Source organism: Sorex fumeus, unplaced genomic scaffold (genome assembly GCF_029834395.1).
Source record: "Sorex fumeus unplaced genomic scaffold, SorFum_2.1 ptg000054l, whole genome shotgun sequence".
NCBI lineage: Eukaryota > Metazoa > Chordata > Mammalia > Eulipotyphla > Soricidae > Sorex > Sorex fumeus.
The window spans coordinates 1500740-1522192 of record NW_026606111.1 but is presented as its reverse complement, the minus strand read 5'-3'; the positions used below and the strand labels follow the sequence as shown (position 1 = coordinate 1522192).

Below are 21453 nucleotides of genomic sequence, written 5' to 3'. Positions count from 1 at the left end.
ACTGGGCAGAGACAAGCCCATTTAAATTGCATCCATGAGGCTGTTGGCACCTCTGTCATTCCATTGCTTCTGGTTGGGATTTGGGAGAAGGCGAGTGCGGGGGATAGTCCCAGGCGCCACAGCCATTCCCTGTGCCTGACTCTTTCATTCTTTGAATCTCAGCAGTCAGGTACTTGCTAGTCTGGGCAGACGAGAGAGGCAGGCAGTGAGAGATCATTCTGGGAAAGTTTTTTTTTTAAACTATGTCGATTTTAAATAGTCCTTTAATATGAAAATTTAAAAATGAAGTAGTCCTTTACATTGAACTTTTAAGCTTTTGGTCATTTTTCCAAATGGAAGCAGTTATCAATAAGAGCTGGCTTATTTGAACATCCAACCCAGCCCTATAATGGACAATCCCTGGTTAACAGATGAGGAAGTGGAGTCTCAGGGTAATTCACAGTCCCGAGGACACACAGACACAGGGTGGGAACTGGGAGAAGCTAGTGCAGGGCAGGGATCCTGGCTGGTGGTACTCCTGGGGCTCAGCGACCCACAGTTGGCACACGTAGAGCAAGCTCTTCACCCTTATACTATGTCTCTGGCCCCAGGCAGGACAAGTCTGCTTTTGTTTTTGTTTGGGGCCATACCCAGCTGTGCTCTGGATTTACTCTATTTCTGTGTTCAGGAATTACTCCTGGCAGGGATCAGGGGACCATATGGGATGCCAAGGATCAAACCCCAGCCGGCTGGCCCCAGTCTTGTGTAATGTTGCTTCTGGATTTCAGAGGGAAATTCCACCTCACTGCATTTTGGTTTGTGCTTATTGTAAGCTACTAGGTGTGGGGCCGGAGAGATAGGTCAGCAAGTAAAGCACTTCCCTTGCACATGGCCAGCATGAGTTCAATCCCCAGCACTCCATATGGTTCTCTGAACCTTGCCAGGGCTGATCCATGAGAGCAGAGTCAGGAGTAAGCCCTGAGCACCAGAGGTATGATCCCCCAAAAGTTAGTGGGTGCAGATGAGAAGTCATTTAAAGCATCAGGTGCTGTGAAGAGAAAAACCCGCTTGATTTTTTTTGTGGTGGCGGGGGAGTTGGTTTTTTGTTTGTTTGGGGCCACACAGAACTCAGGACTTATTTCTGGCTTGGCATTCAGGAATTATTCTTGATGGGCCCAGGAGACCATGTGTGGTGCCAGGGATCAAACCCAGGTTGGCTGCAGGCAAGCACTTTACCGGTGTGCTTTCTCTCCAACCCCATGATGACCATTGATCTTAGGTACATGGGTGACATCCTAGCATCAACATAGCTTGATGTGTCTGTAACTCCCAGGGGCCAGCGCGCAGACAGTTCAAGGGCCAGGATAAACGTTTGGACCTGTCAGAGAGATTTGTTTCTCCTTAAATATAATTGTACTCTTCCCCCCTATTTTCTCACTCATTTCTGTTTTGAGTCAGAATTTTAAAAATACTTAATGTTTGGCTATTTCTAAAAATACTGGGTTCGTTTGCATTCTCTTTGTGTGTCATTGTGATGGTGACGCAGTTATTTTCCAGTCGGGCTGCATTCAGCCTCCACCACTGCGACCTTTTGGTGTTTTAGTGTTATGAGTGCCAAAAGAAACCCCCCCCCCCACTTGGTATCTGCAATACACCGAGCACTGGACTGTGTGTGTCTTTCTAAGTGTCAGCTCTTAATTTCACAACTAATGAGTCGGGTGGTGATGGTTCTCCCATTTTCCAATGGAAGAAGTAGGTCTGGAGGATGCGAGGTTGCACGGCCAGTGGCTGGGCACCTACTGTGCCCACAGGCATGTTCTGTGGCCAAGACCAGGGAATTGCAGCCTGGCCTTCGGAACTGTCGGGATCAGAGGAGCCAGTGCGGAAGAAGGCTGAGCAGTCAGCAAGTGATGCTTCATTGTCCCCCACACACACACACGTGGCCCTGCCCAAGACTACACCCAGGTGGATTTTCTAATCCATGTGGAAGGACCTTTGGGTGCCACCATGTTCTTCCTTTGTTTGGTTTGGTTTGGTTCAGGGCCGCACCCAACAATGCTCAGGGCTTCCTCCTGGTCTGCACTCAGGAATTACTCCTGGCGAGCTCGGGGAACCATATGGGATGCTGGGGATCAAACCTGGATTGGCCGCATGCAAGGCAAGTGCCCTCCCCGCTCTGCTGTCACTTTGGCCCCTGGGTGGGCACAGAGGTCACTGTCACCGTCATCACCCTGTTGCCCGTCTTTGGGTTGGGTTTGGTCTCCGGAATCTCGCAACACAGTGAGACCCAGAGCAGAGCCCCGGGGCACTGCCCCAGAAGGCCTGTGTGAGCTCAGCGCTCAGAAACACAGAGCACATTTTTCCTGCCTTTGCACTTTCAGCTTGTGTCTCCACCAACCCCTAGACAAGGTTTAACTAGAGATGCCTTCTTAAATGCACCGAAGGCACAACCAGAACTTTCTTACTGCAAGAGAAGAGCAGACACCCAGCTCAGAAGAGGGAAGCTGTGATTTCAGTTGGCGTGCTGGTGAGCCGATGTGGCTTTCTAGACAGCTTACTTTGTGTTTGGCAGCTGGGGTCACTCACTCTGGTGGTGCCCAGGGGCCACTTTTGGCCTCTTGGTTGGGGATTGCTCCCAGCAGTGCGTGGGGAACTGTGCTGTGTTGGAGATTGGGAATGAGGGTTGAACCCAGGTGCTACAGCCCTTGGAATTCTCCCACCCCTTCCGGTGGCCAGCCATCGTCCGTGAGGTTCCTGACAAGATCCCCAGATGGGAAGCTTGGGGCCAGTGGGTTCCCAGTGCTGTTCAGAGTCCCCAAACCTGGGAACAGGGAAGATATTCGTGTTTCCAAGAGTTCCTCTAAGTTGGAGGATTTGTTTCTGTTTCTTGGTTTATTTTTCACTGTGGCACACCTATGGAAACACTTAATCTTGAAGAGTTTTGATCCTTGTTGCTAATTTTCCTTCCACTCATTTTCCTCTATTTGAAAAAGCTTCTGAGAAGTTTCCAGATTTTGGGGGCAGAGGTGTTGAATCATACCCCGCAGTGCTCAGGTTTTATTCCTGGCTCTGACCTCAGGGCTCATTCCTGGTGCAGCTCAGGGCATCATATGTGGTGCTGGGGATTGAACCCAGGTCAGCCGCTTCAGGGCAAGTGCCCTGCCGCACTATTGTCTCTCAGGCCCGCCACATTTTTTCTTTCGAAGATGGAAGGAACCGTTGATCTTTCTGAACATGGATGGCTCTTTAGCCTGCCTCTTTCTCAGCGCACAATTCCCGTCCTGATCTGGCACAGACATCCCTGTGGGCCCGGTCATTTCCAGTGCAGTTGGGAGAGAGGAGATTCCAGGCCACACCTGTCAGCCAGTGTCCCCAGGAAGAGGCGCCAAATGATGGAGCCTAGGAGAGGTGACTCCTCGGCAAGCTGCCCATTGCCTGCCCGCAGTGAAACAGGAGCTGCGGAGGACCTGGCAGGTTTATAGACACTTTCCCAGGGCCGTTGTGTCCTCACGGCTCTGGGTGCAGAATGGGGCCCCTCAGACTCAAGCCTACAGAGAAACTTCCCCTTTAGCTGGAGAAGTAAGATCTTGGATAAAGGCCAGTTACTGAGGCTTTCTGCAACTGGAAACCCTTACTCTTTTAAAACTCTTGAATTTATAAAGTTGATTTCTTAGTGTTTGTGGACTCCCCGGTTTGAGTGATAAGCATGCAGAACTCTTGGGCTGGGGAGACAATGCTCAGAAGCCCAGATATGATCTCCGGCACCACACAGTTCCCCAAAACACTGCTGCGAGAGGTCTCAGCCATTCACCCCCAAATGCAGAGCTCACTCATCTATGTCCCTCCTTTGGGAGCTTTTGTTGGGCACCAAGCATGTCCACATCTCACTGCACATGGATCATGCTGAGAGCAACCCCGGAACACATTACTGTCTCAGATCAATCTCAGCCAGAACTGGGGGTGGGTGTTGGATACCCTGGAAGCAATTTGATGTGCTGCCACACCTCCATGGGGGCAAGGTCACCTCGGATGGTGGCATGGTGTCGTGACGTTAGCTCCAGGATGTTGACGGAATCATGAGTAGTGTGGTGTGTGGGCGGGGTGAAGGGGAGCCCTTCAGCCTTGGAAGTTCTTCCTGCCTCACAGATCTACATCTGTCCTGCTTTCCTTGCCAAGGCGGGTGTCTGGTGGCCAAAGAAGTGCTTGTCTCTGCCCTGGGTGGCAGCACGATCTCCCTAAATGCCCATGGGGGTGGAGACTTGCCTGGGGCGGGGCTTCTTCAGTGGACAGACAGGTCAGTGTTGAGTTGTCCCAGGCTCCCCAGCCACTCAGGGACCCTACCACCAGCCTGGTACCCTATCCTGGTTCCCCAGCCCTCCTGGTGCTAAGCCCTAGCGCACCCTTTGCACCAGCTGCAGTTATAGAATCCACAGACTCTTTGCACCTGGCACCATAAAGCCGTGTGGCTGCCCTGTGAACAGCCCAGCACAGTCTCCTCGAAACCCGGGCCACAGAGCCGTGGTCTGTGGCAGGAGGAACCAGCGTGGTCTTCCCTGGTTTGTCAGCCACTGTTTGTGCATCCAAGGGTCCTCTTCCTTTCTGCTTCCTGCCCGCTCCACCCCAGCCCCGCTGGGGAGTGTGCCGCTGCCTTGTGCCCAGGCCTTCTGAGAGATGTTTTGGTGTGTATGAATACAGCTATGGTCCCTTACCCTTCTTGGACTTCTTTTGTGCTAATTTGCATTTTACTTATTTAAATATTTAAATGATTTCTTGTCATTTGGTCATGACAAGAGCATGGATAAATGTAAATTTGGTTCCCAAGCCTATCTGGATTTTTCCCTCGGGTTTTGCAGTAGGTTGAATCCTGAATTGGAGCTAAGATGGCACATTCCACACCGAAGGAGGGAGAGGTATTGTCTTGGTTGTGCTCTGAAGAGGAAATCTGTGCATCTCCTGGTATTAAACAAGTGGGATATGATGACAGAATTAAATACTCCTTTCTCCTCCTGGTAATGAGGAGGTCTTTATTTTAAAAATTGAACTGGCAGAAATGGATTGTACTTGACAATTTGCTGTGCGTCCATAAAAGCCATAAACTACAAGAAGCGATGTTGCTCGAGTCGCGGTTCTCATTTCCTGGCAGTCATTACATGCTTCCAATACAAAAACATTTTTCTCCTAACTATCCTCTCTGAGTTCAAAATGGATTTCCCTCCAGCCCCTGTCATTCAATTATCACCTGGGGAAATGCGCAGATATAACTGATGATCCCTTTAAAGCATCCCGCTGCCTGCCACCCTCTCTCATCCTTCATCTTTTGTTCCCTTCCTGTCATTAAATGTTACATTGCCAATGTATATTTTATAGGGTGACCCTGAAGGATGTCACTTTGATACTGTGCGGGGATAATGAGATTGCGCCCGTAATGAAAGGCCAATAAATAGAGAAATGTTTACGAGATGGAGAATGGTGGCTTTAACAGTTTTACGGCTTTCTGTTTTCCTGTCGAATTGTGGTTTTGTTCCAGGAATTGGAAAGCACTCGGAAAGGTGATGCCGTGATAGAACCACGGGCGGTTAGGCCCCGCCTGCCCCGTTGCTGAACTCAGCAAAGGAAATAAGAGAATATTCAGTATAGAAAAGAGCTCTGGTTCGAGCCATTCAGTTCTCAGGGTTTTGGCATCTCCATCAATAAATGGGATTCCTGATGCAGGCGTTAAATTTTAAAATGTTGAAACTTTTTTTTTTTTTGAGGGGGGTGGTCTTGCCTGGTGGTGCTGAGGAGTCACTCCTGGTTCTGTGCTCAGGGATGATGCCTAATGTGAGTCTGGGACCATATGTGGTACCAGCAGTCGGACTGGGGTTGGCCACTAAGGCAAGTGTCATCGCTCCGTACTTCCTCTCTAGCTCCAGTCGTTCTCTTGAAATAAGCAGCGTGGCAGAAGCAGACCTGCAGCGCCCTCGCAGAGGCGGGTCCCCCTGGGCTTCCCCGGACTTCCCGCTCTGTGCTGGCCACCCAGTCTCTGTTTGCACAGGATTTTCCAAATCTCCTTTTTTAAAAAAATGGTTTTTTTGGGGGGGGGCGGGTCACACCCGGCAATGCACAGTGGGTTACTCCTGGCTCATGCACTCAGGAATTACTCCTACCAGTGCTTGGGGGACCATATGGAATGCTGAGAATCGAACCCAGGTTGGCTGCATGCAAGGCAAATGCCCTACCTCCTGTGCTGTCGCTCCAGCCCCAATTGGTGTCCTTTTTGGCTAGTTGAAGAGTCTTCTGTTTGATGTGTCATTTAAATTTTTAAAGACTTATTTTCTTTGCTTTTTTTTGGGGGGGGGTCACACCTGGCGATACACAGGAATCACTCCTGGTGGTGCTTGGGGAATGATACAGGATGCTGGGAATCGAACCTGGATCAGCTGCGTGCAAGGCAAACACCCTACCTGCTGTGCTATTGCTCCAGCCCCTTTAAAGACTTATTTTTAAAATAAGTTTTTATTAAAAGAAATTTAGAGAAATGTGAAGGGGAAGAGAGAGAAAGATGTGTTCAAGAGAAAACATGGACTTTTTTAGAGGGGAAAAACCCATTGACAGGTTTTTAATGAGCTGAGGAAGGTGGCCATCGCGTGGGAGGCTCAGGACGGCCATGCCATTGGATCTCCTGTCACACAATTTTGAACACCTGTGATGCCATTTCTTGAAAGAGATGTTTCTAGCTGGAAATAATACAGAAGAGCTTCCACCTCATCTAAACAGGCACTCTTCAGCATGGCAGTGTAGGGGTTGGCTCGCATTGGCTGCCTTGGCCTGGAATCCGCATGGCCAGAGGGCGTCCCGTTGGCTGGAAGCTGCCTGTGCCCTTGGGGGCCCCCTCTTGGTGGCCAGTTCAGTCCGGCAAGACTGGGTCGGCTGGGTGCTCTTCAGATATGCCGAGGCCACAGAGTGTTCAGCGATTAGCAGCAGAGCTCGCTGAGTTTTGGGGCGCCTTGAGGGATTATGGGCTTCTGTTAACGGAAGAGGCCCGGGAGGGCACTGCTGGAAGACCACCGGTTGCCTGCTGGGCAAAGCTCTGTCGGCATGGCTGCTCTGGGTCAGCTGGGGGCTCTCCCCTGAGCAAGCTTCATTTTGTCTTGTTTTGTTTCAAAACATGGCCTAATTCTGCGCCCAGCTCAGCCGCAAAAGCAAAGTTCTACAGCTCAAACTGTCAGTGGACAGTGGCCCCTGCAAGTTTCCCGGGATGCCCCCCTACTCAGATCACATCTCCTGGCAACCTGGACCACTGTTGGGGAACAAAGCCTGAGAAACAGCTGTCCCGGTCTCCTTCCTGCTCCTCCCGCCAAGGAAGCCTTGTTTCTTAGCCATCTCCTTAGAACTGCCCCCCTGGGAATGGGCGCCCTGAAAACCCAGGCTTGGGGGTTGGAGAGAGACAGTGCATGGGTGAAGGTGCCAACCCCAGTTCAACCCCAACACCACTATGGTCAGATATGGCCCATAAACCAAAAACCAAACCAGAGTTCACCCCCAAGATTTAGATCTCTTCTCTCCTCCGTCAGCTGGCTGTGCCAGCAGAACTCTCCTTGGCATCCCTGAGGCAGCTTGGAAAAAGGGAGTTGGTGGGACCAAGTGACCGGAGGAGACCCCATTCGGTTTTGCTTTAGCCCAGACAGAACGGCAGGAGCTGTTGTAGTTGCTGAGAAACGGAGCCATTCCTTCTGATGAAACCAAGTGACCTGCAGTTCACTCGTGTCCTGTTGCCTTTGTCACCCTTACCCTCTTTCCTGTCCATTGTCCTCTCGCCTTCCAGCCCATGTTATGTTATCCAGATAGAGCTCTGCCCTGGCAACCAGGAATCCGTCCATCTTGCTCTTGTTTGGCGCGGCTCTGCCACCCTGTGCTTCTCTGCTGACGGGAAACCCAAGAGGCCCAGACCCAGTGCTGAGGCCTTGAACTCTGGCTGGGAGGGGCGGGCGGCTTCCTTGGATCGGGAGCTGAGCCGGGGAGCAGCGCTGTTCACCAGTGGCTGTACGGGTGGCTGTTGGGGATGACTGCGGGCTAGGGAGTGAGCGTGTCTGCTGACGGGCCCAGTGAGCCTGAGCATGTGTCTTGGCAAGAGCAGCGGCCCTGGGATCTGAGCCACAGGGCAGCGGGGAGGGCACTTGCCTTGCCTGCAGCCGACCTGGGTTCAGTCCTCGGCATCCTAGATGGTCCCCTGTGCATCTCTGGGTGTCACCCCAGACCAAAAAGAAAGGAGCTGCTGCCCTGCATGCCAGCACGGGGAAAGGACTCTGCCCCTGCTTCTCACCCAGATACAAACCCATTGTGGTGTGTCATGCTGCCGTGCTGTGTGCAATTACAGCGCCTCAAAAAGGAGGTGTGTTGACTGTGAGGTCTTGTTGTGAGATGAGGTGAGAGCCCGGGGAACAAAATGATCATTATGGGCCTTCGTGTCGGCAACATTTATACCTCTGTGTTTGCTTGCAAGCAAAAGCTCCAGCTCATTTGCAAGGCTGCCTTTGTGGAGCTGCCTTTTGATCAATGATTGCCTGTGTTAATGTTTCAGTAAGCTATTGATTTCTGCAACCGCTTTTGTTCCCTGAATTTATGTGCAACGGGTCTCTGCCGCACACTCTCTGCATGTTTGATTCCAGTGCCATTGACTCTTTCCTGGCGAGGCCTGGAGCAGGCTCCCTCCCTGTTTGTAGACCCAGAGCTTTCCCTGCCATGTTCCTTTGTTTGTCTCCAGACCTAGCCACCCGTGCAGTCCCCAACACGCTGCTCTAATCCTCCTAGATGTGCTCCCTCCGAAGGCCTTCCAGGGGCTGAGAGGCAGCTCATAAAACCTGGCCTGGATTTGTTGTTGTTTCCCCCATTTACTTTATTGATGTTTAAGTGCCATGCATACCGTAGACATCACCAAAACGCGTCTTTTGAATTTCTGTATATCTGCATAAACGACAGCACAAATCAATTAATAGAATGTTCCGTTCACCCCAAGAGGGGTCTTCTTTACACACACCGTCCTCCCCTCCTTTCCCCCTCCCGGGCTCCAGGCAACCATTGATTATCCTTTTTGTGATTATAGAGCCTTCTTTTCTCAAATGGAATCAAGCAGTGTGTCTCCCTTTGTGCCTGGCTATCTTATTGCAAAGAGATGCGTTTGAGATCCGTGTGTGCCGTTGCCAGTGTGTCCCTGTTTTTGCCTTGGTGGCTGGCGTGTGAGTGGGCCGGCACGCTGTTCCACGTCGGAGCATCCCAGAGCTCACCTTTGGGGCTGAAGGTGCTCCTGTCTCCAGAAGGGACAGTGCCAGCCCGTATTCCTAGCCCCTTGTGGGGCGGGCGGGCCAGTCAGACACCACTGGGTAGTTCCGCCACTCTTAGCCTGGCTCTGTGACCTGGGTCAGGCATCGTCGGGGCCAGAGGGGTCACGTAGTCGTTCTTCCTTGATGCGCCCATGGAGTGTCTAACCGCAAGTGCCATCCTGAGCCGGGACGTTGGTCCCACTCTGAGGGCCACAGACTCCGCATGGGCAGTATCTACCCAGCAGACCATTGCTAAGAACTGCCCACTTCAGTGCCAACTTACATGACACGTGTCCAAAGGCTGTCATTGCTGGGGGTGTTTGATGGAGCATGGCCCCTCAGCGTGTGCTCCTGTGGGTCACAAGGTTTGGTGGCATAGGCAGTGGCTGTGAGGCCCAGGCAGCTCGGGGAGGAGTGGGAATGCCAGCTTTCTGCACCAGAACCTTCATGTGAGTCGAATCGGCAACTGAGAAACCATTGTCCTCTTCATCGGTTGTGTAGCATCTAAGCTGCTTTGTCTGTCAGAGTCTCTTTATTGGATTTTTGGTTTACAGGGCACACCTGGTCTAGTCCGGGCTCCGGGATCTCTCCTGGAGACCAGATGCAGGTACCAGATAAGAACCAAGGTTGAGATGGTACAGCCACATGCGAGGCAAGCGCCTTCTCCCTTGAACTTCTCGTCTGGCCTGGCCAATTAGAATCTTTGCTTCTCTCATTTTTGGCACCCAGTCACCTGACCGTGAACCGTTGGGAGGCTGTTGGGTGCTCTGGACAAGTGCTCCCACCTTGGGGTTCCACAAGGTGGATTCCCCAAGGTGCTTCCTCAGAATATGGTAGTCTGCATGTTAGCTAACTTGGCTCATACGTGTTAATCTGATCAGAGACCGGTTGAGTTGGGCACCTAACTGCCATAGTAGGTAGTTAAAATTTTCACGAGGCTCTCTCTACCTTGGAGTGTTTGAAGGATTCTGTCTTTTATCGACCAGGGTCCTGGGGCAGATGGAGGCAGAGAGCACCCTGCTTGTCTGTCTCATCTGGTTTTGTGTCTTCTTGGCTGTGGGCACCTTGCCTCCCTGTGCTGGACCCTAAAAATGAGCAGCTCACCTTGTGACATGAGTCGTTTCGGTTCCAAGACAGTGGTGGTTTTCTGCGTGTCGTTGTTGAGCTGCTGTGGTTTGGTCAGGCTGTTAGGCCAGCGCTGCCTTTCCCACCTTCCACCTGGCCCCTCCCCGGTCCGTGGTGGCGGTTTCTGGAAAAGCCACACTGGCCAGGCATTTCTGGTCAGCCTGTAGGGTTTCTCTGGGCTGCTGGGAGGGAAACGTCTCGTGCACATGGGTGTGTATGCCCTGCTGAGGGCGGTTTTCCTTCCTGTTGATTGTGTTTGAGACAACGCAGTCTGGCTCTGAGGAGAAAAGTCAAACGGGTCCCTGTGGAATGAGTGTCTGACCTCTGCAGCAGTGATGACCCCGGTGCACTCCCTTCACGTGCCCTCTCTCCTGCAGGGCGAGCTCATCACCTTCTATTACTATTGGAAGAAAACCCCCGAGGCCGCCAGCTCCCGGGCTCATCGCAGGCACCGCCGGCAGGCTGTGTTCAGGAGAATTAAAACTCGCACTGCGTCCACACCGGTCAACACACCCTCCAGGCCTCCCTCCAGTGAATTCTGTGAGTGGGGATCCTCGTCGGCTAGGTGCCCGCCAGGGCTCAAGGGGTGCCTCTCAGTGGGCAGCACTGCCCAGAGGTCACACTGACTTGGGATTCATTGGGAGAGCTGTGCAGATGAGCCTCTGTTGATGTCATGGTGGGGGTCACTTCCTGGTGGTGGCAAGGACCCTGTGCTGGCACCAAGCCAGTCGTGCTCCCACTAAGCCATAGGCCAAGCCCGATTTTAAGTTTTAATAAGGTCTCGGGCTAGAGAGATGATACAGGGGTTAAGACGCTTGCCTTGCATGCAGCCCACCCCCGCTTATTTCGGGCCTCTGCCAGGGGTAGCCAAGCCCCCAATTACCAAACAGTTGCTTTGAGAGGTTCTTCGGCTGCGAATAGGGACTCTTTGCCCCCTAGTGGCTGGGAGTGCTCAGCATACTTGCGTTTCCATAGTAACCCGCCTCACACTTGGCCTCTCCGCCCCACCACAACCACCACCACCAATACACACTGTCAGTCATGGCCACTGTCCCTCCTCACCCGGGCAGCCCAGAGGTCACAAGAGACCCTGGTCTTGGCCCAGCATGATACTGTCTTCTCCACCCAGTGGACCTGAGCTCTGCCAGCGAGGATGACTTTGACAGTGAGGACAGCGAGCAGGAGCTGAAGGGGTACGCCTGCCGCCACTGCTTCACGACCAGTAAGTGGCTCCGGGAGGGGTGCCAGGGGCCATGTGTCGTGGAGCCCTGCATGAGGCAGGCAGAGAGACCTGGGAACCGGGCTAACGACCCTCTGCTGCCTTGGTTTTGCACAGCTTCCAAAGACTGGCACCACGGCGGCCGGGAGAACATCCTGCTCTGCACAGACTGCCGCATCCACTTCAAGAAGTACGGCGAGCTCCCCCCCATTGAGAAGCCCGTGGACCCCCCACCATTTATGTTCAAACCCGTCAAAGAGGAAGATGACGGGCTCAGTGGGAAGCATAGCATGAGGACGCGGCGGAGTCGCGGCTCGGTGAGTCCCACGGGAGAGCAACAGGCCTGTGTGCTGGCTCAACCGTGTCTCTTCCTCAGGCACCAATAAAGGGTACCTTCTGGGGTTTGGGGTGCAGGGGGTGAGCCACAACCAGCAGTGCTGCGCCTGGCTTGGTGCTCAGGAGGCCCTCCCATACCAGGATCAATCTTGGCCTTGTATACCACTGACAGGGTCCAGTCCCTGGTACCACAGATGCCCCCTGGGTCTACGGCACCAGCCACACCATGTCACTCCTGTGCAGGCACTCAGCCTTTGGGCCTCCCCTGACCCATGCTGAGTCACCCAGTCGCCGCATTGGGACTTGTTTCCGCTGTGGCCCAGTGGCTGACTCTTTTTCAGCATTTGGTCTATTTGGGAAATTTTCTGATCCTTTTTTGGGTCACACCTGACTGTGCTCAGGGACCACTCCTGGCAGGGCTCGGTGGATCATATATAGTGCCAGGGATTGAACCTGGTCACCTGTGTGCAAAGCTTTAATCTCCGTCTTCCACTTTGGGAAATGTTGAGGTTCGCTTTTCCACTGCTGGTCTCTCCTGGGGAGATTTGGCTTCCAGGTCAGGGCTGCATCGGAGTCTTGGGGAGCCAGTGAGAAGGACACCACCAGGGTCTCTCCCCAGTACTGGCCTCCCTGGTGGTCTGTTGAGGCTGGTGGATTGGCACCTTCCTCTGACCTGTCTCCTAGCAAGGCCCTGGGTGTTCTTGCTCTGGTGCTAGGATGTTCTTATCTCTGCCAAGCATCGTGGCTTTGCTCCGTGCTCAGGTTAGGAGCTGAGCTACAGGACTGGCCGTGTTCAGCTTTTCTGTGGGCACAGTCCGCCCTCTCAGATGAGCATTGCCTGGGCAGGGAGAGTGTGGGCTGAGCCCGGGTAAGTGGGGTTGGCTGTGGGTGCTCTGGAGGTCAGACAGCAGAAGAACATTTTCTTCCCCCCTGGGCCCAGACCCGCTCCCTTGTCATGTGCCATAAGACTGGGGTTGGGGGTTCCCTGGGCCTGGTTCAGGCAGCCCCTGTGAGGTCTGGTGTTCGGTCTCACCGTGTCCTGGCTTGGGTGGGCAGATGTCGACACTGCGCAGTGGTCGGAAGAAGCAGCCAGCCAGCCCTGACGGTCGGGCCTCGCCCGTTAATGAGGACATCCGCTCCAGTGGCCGGAACTCACCCAGCGCCGCTAGCACCTCCAGCAACGACAGTAAAGCCGAGACCGTGAAGAAGTCAGCCAAGGTGAGGCGCCCGGTCCTGGCATTGCCCTGGCCTCCGCCTTTAGACCAGATCCTAGTCTGGAGCCCAGAGAAAGGAAATTCCCCAAGGCTCCCACCACAGCCTTCAGGGCGCCTCCATTTTAAGGTGTGCCCCAGCAGGGGGAAGGGCACATCACTTTCCCCCCAAAGCCAAGTGATGACCATCTTCAGATTCTTGGTCCATCCCGACTACACTGGGCCCCCCAGAGCTTTCCTGCTCCCGGAGCAGGCGCTCACCCCCGTGGCCCTCCCTCTGCAGAAGGTGAAGGAGGAGGCCTCGTCCCCTCTGAAGAGCACCAAGCGGCAGCGGGAGAAGGTGGCCTCGGACACAGAGGAGGCGGACAGGGCCAGCTCCAAGAAGACAAAGACCCAGGTGAGTTCCCAGGCGCCTATGTCCGACAGCTCCTGCCCCGGCAGAGAGGGGGCGCAGGGGTTCGAGTGGGGACTGGCCTCCGGGCGGGCAGCGCAGGGCGCCCCGGGCCTCCAGCTTTCCTGTCGGCCCTAGGAGATCAGCCGGCCCAACTCACCATCCGAGGGTGAGGGCGAGAGCTCAGACAGCCGCAGCGTCAACGATGAGGGCAGCAGCGACCCCAAAGACATCGACCAGGACAATCGCAGCACGTCCCCCAGCATCCCCAGCCCCCAGGACAACGAGAGTGACTCGGACTCCTCGGCGCAGCAGCAGCAGATGCTACAGGCCCAGCCCTCGGCCCTGCAGGCACCCAGTGGGGCTGGCCCGGCTCCTCCCACTGCCCCCTTGGGCGCCCCGCAGCTCCCCACGCCAGGGCCCACGCCGTCCACCTCTGCCATCCCCCCACAGGGCTCACCCTCGGCCTCCCAGCCCCCCAGCCAGCTGCAGGCCCCCACGCCTTCTGCTTCCCACGCCCACCTCCAGCAGACGCCGGCCCTGCACCCGCAGCGGCTGCCCTCCCCGCACCCTCCCCTGCAGCCCTTGAGCGGCCCAGCCGGCCCGAGCTCCGGCCCGGCTCATCCGCAGCCGCCCCTGCATGGCCAGGGCCCGGCCGGCCCCCACAGCCTACAGGCGGGGGCCCTGCTGCAGCACCCTGGTCCCCCCCAGCCCTTCGGCCTCCCCCCTCAGGCCTCACCGGCAGCCGCCCACCCACACGCCTCCCTGCCGCCCCCCGCCCCCCAGGCCACACTGCAGCCGCCCCGGGAGCAGCCACCCCGGGAGCAGCCCCTGCCCCCGGCCCCCTTGGCCATGCCGCACATCAAGCCACCCCCCACCACACCCATCCCCCAGCTGCCCGCCCCGCAGGCCCACAAGCACCCACCTCACCTGGCGGGGCCATCCCCCTTCTCCATGAACGCCAACCTCCCGCCGCCACCCGCGCTCAAGCCCCTGAGCTCGCTGTCCACGCACCACCCGCCCTCGGCGCACCCGCCCCCACTGCAGCTCATGCCGCAGAGCCAGCCACTGCCGTCCTCGCCCGCACAGCCCCCCGTGCTCACCCAGAGCCAGAGCCTGCCCCCCGCTGCCGCCAGCCTCCACCAGGTGCCCCCGCAGCCGCCATTCACTCAGCACCCATTTGTTCCCGGGGGGCCTCCTCCCATCACTCCTCCAACTTGCCCCTCGACCTCCACCCCACCTGCGGGCCCTGGCCCCTCCACCCAACCCCCCTGCTCCGCGGTGGTGTCTGCTGGGGGCAGCACATCTGGGGGGGCAGCCTGCCCACTCCCCACCGTCCAGATCAAAGAAGAGGCTCTGGATGACGCAGAGGAGCCCGAGAGCCCCCCACCCCCGCCGAGGAGCCCGTCCCCCGAGCCCACCGTGGTGGACACCCCGAGCCACGCCAGCCAGTCCGCCAGGTACTGTCCCTGGACTCGGGTGAGGGCGGGCCGGGCGGGGGCCGGGCCGAGGCCTCACAGGCACGCCCCTCTCAGGTTCTCCAAGCACCTGGACCGCGGTTACAACTCGTGCGCGCGCACGGACCTGTACTTCATGCCACTGGCGGGCTCCAAGCTGGCCAAGAAGCGGGAAGAAGCCATCGAGAAGGCCAAGCGCGAGGCCGAGCAGAAGGCGCGGGAAGAACGTGAGCGCGAGAAGGAGAAGGAGAAGGAGCGCGAACGCGAGCGGGAACGGGAGCGTGAGGCCGAGCGAGCAGCTGTGAGTGACCCTCTTGGGGGGCTCTGCCAGGGCCTCCCACGGACTCAGGGAGCTGCGGGAAACGGGCGGGGCTTGGGAGGGGCCTCTGCAGGCAGACTGCCACTTGCCCCTGACGCGGCTCTCCTCTGCAGAAAGCATCCAGCTCGGCACATGAGGGCCGCCTCAGTGACCCCCAGCTCAGTGGACCGGGCCACATGCGGCCATCCTTCGAGCCCCCCCCAACCACCATCGCTGCCGTGCCCCCCTACATCGGGCCCGACACGCCTGCCCTCCGGACTCTGAGCGAGTACGCCCGGCCCCACGTCATGTCGCCCACCAACCGCAACCACCCCTTCTACATGCCGCTCAACCCCACCGACCCCCTGCTGGCCTACCACATGCCGGGCCTTTACAACGTGGACCCCACAATCCGCGAGCGCGAGCTCCGGGAGCGCGAGATCCGCGAGCGTGAGATCCGCGAGCGCGAGATCCGCGAGCGCATGAAGCCGGGCTTCGAGGTGAAGCCGCCCGAGCTGGACCCGCTGCACCCTGCCACCAACCCCATGGAGCACTTTGCCCGGCACAGTGCCCTCACCATCCCCCCCACCGCGGGTCCCCACCCTTTTGCCTCTTTCCACCCGGGCCTGAACCCCCTGGAGAGGGAGAGACTGACCCTGGCCGGCCCCCAGCTGCGGCCCGAGATGAGCTACCCCGAGCGGCTGGCGGCCGAGCGCATCCACGCCGAGCGCATGGCCTCGCTCACCAGCGACCCCCTGGCCCGCCTGCAGATGTTCAACGTGACGCCCCACCACCACCAGCACTCCCACATCCACTCCCACCTCCACCTCCACCAGCAGGACCCCCTCCACCAAGGTGGGCGCCCGGCTGCGTGCGGGGGGCGGGGGGCATCGGCCCAGGGAGAGTTTGGTGCCCAGGGTCTGTTCTGTGGGGCCGGCACACACGTTGGTGCTTTGGCCGCCCTGTGGGCAAGTGGCCTGGTCCTCTGGTGACAGCTTCGGGGAAGCCCCATGGGGGCAGCCAGGGCTGTCTGCGGTCGCTGAGAACTGGAGCCATCCCCCAGAGGGCCGGGTCCAGCCTCTGCTGGCTTCTTGAGGGCTTCAAGACTCGCGTCCGGCCAGGGAAGGCCCAGGCTGCTCGCAGGGGTCAGTACTGCCGTGCTCCCAAGTAGACGGGGTGCCTTCCCCACAGAAGTCGTCCTGTGCGGAGCTCCCCAGCAGGAAGTTGGGGGAGGCTGCCCGGCCTGGCCCTGACATTCTCTGGGCGCGTGTCCGGAAGCCGTGGAGCTGGGGTGATCCACATGACGGTGCCGCCACCTGCTTCTCCTGAACCAGCCAGGGCTCCACCAGCACCCTCTAGCTATGCTTCCCTCTGGTGCCCGCTGCTTTCCCATCTGGGAGGTGGGCAGACAGTGGGCCCTGCCCTAGAGTAGCCGTGGTGGGCTGAGCAGAGGGAGGGGCAGAAGCTGCCCTGGGCCCCCTCCTAGGCAGTGCCGAGTCCTGGGGGGCCAGGGACGCTGCAGCAGCCTCTCCAGGCGCTGGCGGGGCCCATTCAGCAGTTGTGCAGGTAGCACTGGTGGAGTGGGAGTGACAGTGCCACGGAGAGGGCGCTTGCCTCGCACGCAGCCGACCCCAGGCACCCCGGATGGTCTCGCAAGCCCTGAGCACAGTTGGGTGTGGGCCTGTCAGAAGAGCCGGCAAGGGCAGCCCCAGCTGGAGCCCGGGAGTGGCAGAACCCGGTGGGCGCCGCTCCTGCCTCTTGGCTGCTTTCTGGAGTCATGTGGGGGCAGCGGGTCTTTCTGGGCCAGAGGCCAGCGCCACCAGCATCTGGACACTTCTCTCCCCAGGTTCTGCAGGCCCAGTCCACCCACTGGTCGACCCCCTGACCGCTGGCCCCCATCTGGCTCGCTTCCCATACCCGCCCGGCACCCTCCCCAACCCTCTGCTGGGACAGCCCCCCCATGAGCACGAGATGCTGCGTCACCCAGTTTTCGGTAAGTCCGGCCATTGCTTGGCACCCGCAGCCCCTCCCGGGGACTCTGCCTCCTGTGGGAGCACGGGAGCGCCCTGGCAGGCTGTCGGGGCCTTTCCACAGCGGAGGCTGTTTGGGTTCCAGGCACCCCCTATCCTCGAGACCTGCCCGGGGCCATCCCACCACCCATGTCAGCGGCCCACCAGCTCCAGGCCATGCACGCCCAGTCGGCCGAGCTGCAGAGACTGGCCATGGAGCAGCAGTGGCTGCACGGACACCCCCACATGCACGGCGGCCACCTCCCCAGCCAGGAGGATTATTACAGGTAAGGCTGTCTGGTCCCCTGCGCGGGAGCCCACAGAAGCACCCAGCTGGGGAGCCGGGGGTGCGGGGGGCTGCCCACACCTGAGGCTGAGCGCGCTCTCCTTCACTCTCTGCAGCCGACTGAAGAAAGAAGGGGACAAGCAGCTTTAAGTTATTTATTTGTTAAGGCCGGCTGTGGAAGCCCCAGTTCTGGGGGAGAAACAGGACTTTTTACATACGAGAGGAGCTGCAAAGCGAAGAGTATCTTCTAAAGAGATTTCTTGACCTATTTAAAAGCCCACAACTAAAAATGTCTCAGCATACTAGTGTCGTTGTAGAGAGGAGTCGGAGACGGCGCGGTCTCCCTGCATGACGGTCCCCCGGCAGCTCGTCCCGGGAGGGGCTGAACACTCGGAAACCTTCCTGCAGTCTTGGGGTTCGGCTTTCGTTTTCTTTTCCTTCTTGAGTTCTTTGTAGGTGCTAGAATCCAGCCCACGCTCCCCACTGTGCGTGCAGGCAGCTCGGCTTGGTGTGTTCCCAAACCCGCAGGGTTTGCAGCTAGATGACATATGAGTTTGGAATCCAAGAGCTATAATTTTTAAAAGATCTTTTATTTTAATACATTGTAGGAAATCTTCATAATTTGAGAAAGTTCTGCAGCATGGCTTTTTACGTCTGTAAATAAATAATTTTAGAACAGCCTTTTTTTCCTTCCACAAACTACTATTCTGATCTATTTTTCCCAGCCATGTCACTAAGTGTGAATTCCTACCAGCTATTGACAGAATACAGAGTTGATTTTTTATAAAAGTTATATATAATTATCCCTTTAATTAAAGGGCACAGGTGGCCGTTGCTAATCACAAACGGGCGAGAGCTTGGGATGAGGTCAGGTCGCAGGCGCGCATCCCAGGGTCTGCAGGGGACAATATCATAGACTCTTTGACTTGCTGCTTTGGTTTCCTTCCGCCTGTCCCAGCTCGCGCTCAGCCTCAGTGGCCCCTGTCAGCCAGAGCGCAGGGCGGATCGCGTGTCCGATGGCAGAGTCCCTCCCCTCGCTCTGCACGCACACTCGGTTGTTCTGAGTGAGCTGCCTAACTTGTTAGTACTCCAGTCGTTTCATAGACATCCTGGAAAGTTGAAGGCGCCGATTCCCCGCAGTGATTCGGCACTTGTCTGTCTCTGCTTGCCGGAAGAACCGCCAGGTTCCCTTGTGACGCGCGCCATTGGCATCTTCTGGATGAGGGGTTTGGAGTGAGGGATCCCCTAGACCGGCCTGTTGGGGCTGCTGAGTTCTGCGCAGGGGCAGGCGCTGTGCCTGGGGGCCCACGTCATACGGGAGAGCCCGTGGAGGAGGAACAGGAGGCAACAGCAGGGGGAAGCCGGAATCGGGCCCCACGGCCTGAGAGGCTGACGTCGTGCACTTTGGCCAGAGCCTGAGGGTGAGACTATTCTGGGGGCGCTGGCACCTCTCCATCCCGCCTCTCCAGGATGCCCCCACTCTCCTCTCCAGACTCTGGCAGGCTCTTTCTGCCAGTGTGCATGTGGGCACGTCCAGGAACAGACCATGAGAAGACACTTGTGGGTGGCGGCCAGAGAGCGGGGCCACCGAGGCAGAGGGGAGGCCACGCCTGGACCCAGAACCCGCAGGCAGCAGCTTGGCTTGGGATCTGGCTCCCGACTCCAGGCCTGTATCAGGGGCATTTCGGTTCTGTTCAAACCGTTTGGTTTCAGTTGGGACAGATGGAGGATTATTGTGTCTGTTAAAAATGTTCTATGTTTTTTTCCTTGCGTTTTCTCATTCCATTTCTGCCTTAACTTTAGCTCCTTAAAGGGGAGGCAAGGCTCAGATGAATCCTTTGTTGTTGGGAGGCCCGTTCCAGCAGGGTGAGTGGGAGTGGGGAGCTCTGCACCCCAGACTGTGGCCCTGGCCAAGACGCCTGCCCTCAGGCGCCCCCACGTCTCCCAGATCTTACTTTCGGGCAACACCACGCCCGTGTTCATTTAAACCTTTTTCTCCTCTGTCATCCATTTCTCCAAAGAAGAGAGAGTGAAGTGCTTGGAAGTCTGCTTGAAAGCTGTCTGAAGGCGTTATCTCGTTCCGTTTGGGTTTTCTCCCCTTTCCCAAGGTGAAACAATGAGATTCTTCCACTTTAAACCCACCGCTTGGCCAACCACACCCCCGGTGCCTGAAGCCGGCCCTTGGGTCCCCTTGGTTCTCCTTCCTGTGTTTTGTACCTTGTTCAATGTCGTCAGGTTGAGCTTCCCCTGCCTGCCGCCGCCAAGCAGCGCGGACATGCCGGTTTGCTACGTTTCTATATATCTGGAAGCTAAATGTATATATATGAGTAGTTTGCCATGAGATAACACAGTGTGAACAGAGTAGACACCCCAAAATCGTGACTTCTGTGTTCTCTCCATTTGAGTATTTTGTAATTTTTTTGAAATATTTGTGGACATAAATAAAACTAAGCTACACTACAACAGCAGGGCGTCATCCAGTGGACTGTGTCATGGGGGACGGGAGGCATGCCCGAGCCCTCGCCGCGCGCGTCCCTGCCCTGCATCCCAGACCCTGCTAGTCACCTCACTCAGCCTGTGGGGCAGTGTCCAGTGGATGGACAGTAGCTCCTCTGCCCCGGGGAGATCTGAGTCGCCCTGATAGGGTGGGCCTGCTGCCCCTGCTGAGCCGCTACATGCAGTGTTTCCCAAAGCTTCGGGCCTCACCTGAGCCACACCTGAGTCCCGCGAGTATGGAGGACACAAAATCAGAGCGGCCCAGAGTACTCGGTTACTACCCAACCCAGCCTTACAGCGCTGCGCACTCAGCACTTGTGGGGGACACTGTTTCATGCCAGCCAGCACCACATGCCCCCCACCCCAAACACCTCCAGAGAGGCCCCCTCACTGCTGGGAGTGGCCCCCCAACAAAAACCCAAGGAACTTCAGGGTCCTTATATCTGAGCCCATGGAGAGCTGATTCACTCAGCCCTGCTGCTACTCCAGACCTGGCCACCAGGGGGCAATGTCTGCCTGGCGCTGACTGTGGGCTCGGTGGGGAGGAGCGCATTCCCTGCAGCTCAGGGGTCAGGAGTGCGAAGGATGTGTCTCCTGCAGGTAGGGAGGGGACCTGGGGGTCCCTGAGATGAGGGACCCAGAGGGCTGCTCACAGTAGGCACTTGCACCCAGTGGGTAGCAGGTCTAAACAGGTGATTTCAAGCACTGTGGCCGCAGAAGGATGCCTGTGTACCCTGCATGTGCCCAATACTCGGGGCATAAGCTCACCCCACTCGGGCCTCCAGAAACTAGATTCCGGGGACTCTTTGGCTCACGCCTTCTGCCGGACATAGCACCTTCCTGCTTGGGAACAAAACTTGGTTTTGTTTTTGTTCTTTCGGGGGGGGGGGGGCGGTGGGCAAAGGGGACGGGGGATGATTTGGGCCAGACCTGGCAGTATTCGGGGCTTCTAGCTCAGTACTCCAGGATCATTCCTGGCGGGTTTGGGGAACCACATATGGTGCTGAGGAGGGAACCCGGCCACATGGAAGACTCATGCCCTACCCGCTGTACTGTCGCTCGGCTCTGTGGGAACAAAACCATTTAGAGGTTCCTGGAGAGCATGGCCCAAACATGGAGACCTCAAGAGACAGATGGGACCAGGCCAGGCATGAAGAGTTTCAACCGATTCTCTGAGGATCCCCAGATGTAAGGAGGCAGGGGTGAGCAGAGATCCTGACCCAGGGCGGGGACAGCACGTGACAGGTGAGGAGGTGTCAGTCCACAGGATGGGGGGGATGGTCTTGTGCCCAGAGCAGGAGAAGGGACATGTCAGGTGCTCAAAACCCTGACTTCTGGAGGCAGGCA

The 21453-nt window shown here is 57.0% G+C and overlaps 1 protein-coding gene across 4 annotated transcripts in view; it reads left to right on the top strand.

The window, feature by feature from the left end:
- Positions 1-20075, top strand: part of RERE (arginine-glutamic acid dipeptide repeats) — a 246800-nt gene extending 226725 nt beyond the window's left edge. For all 4 annotated transcript variants that reach the window (XM_056125470.1, XM_056125469.1, XM_056125472.1 and 1 more), the window contains 11 exons: positions 10781-10943; positions 11533-11625; positions 11740-11939; positions 13015-13176; positions 13453-13566; positions 13699-15020; positions 15096-15318; positions 15450-16170; positions 17162-17308; positions 17431-17611; positions 17727-20075. In XM_056125470.1, coding sequence (XP_055981445.1) covers positions 10781-10943; positions 11533-11625; positions 11740-11939; positions 13015-13176; positions 13453-13566; positions 13699-15020; positions 15096-15318; positions 15450-16170; positions 17162-17308; positions 17431-17611; positions 17727-17760 — 3360 coding nt within the window. In that variant the 3' untranslated portion in view covers positions 17761-20075. The remainder of the gene's footprint in view (positions 1-10780; positions 10944-11532; positions 11626-11739; positions 11940-13014; positions 13177-13452; positions 13567-13698; positions 15021-15095; positions 15319-15449; positions 16171-17161; positions 17309-17430; positions 17612-17726) is intronic.
- The last annotated feature ends 1378 nt before the right edge of the window (positions 20076-21453 follow it).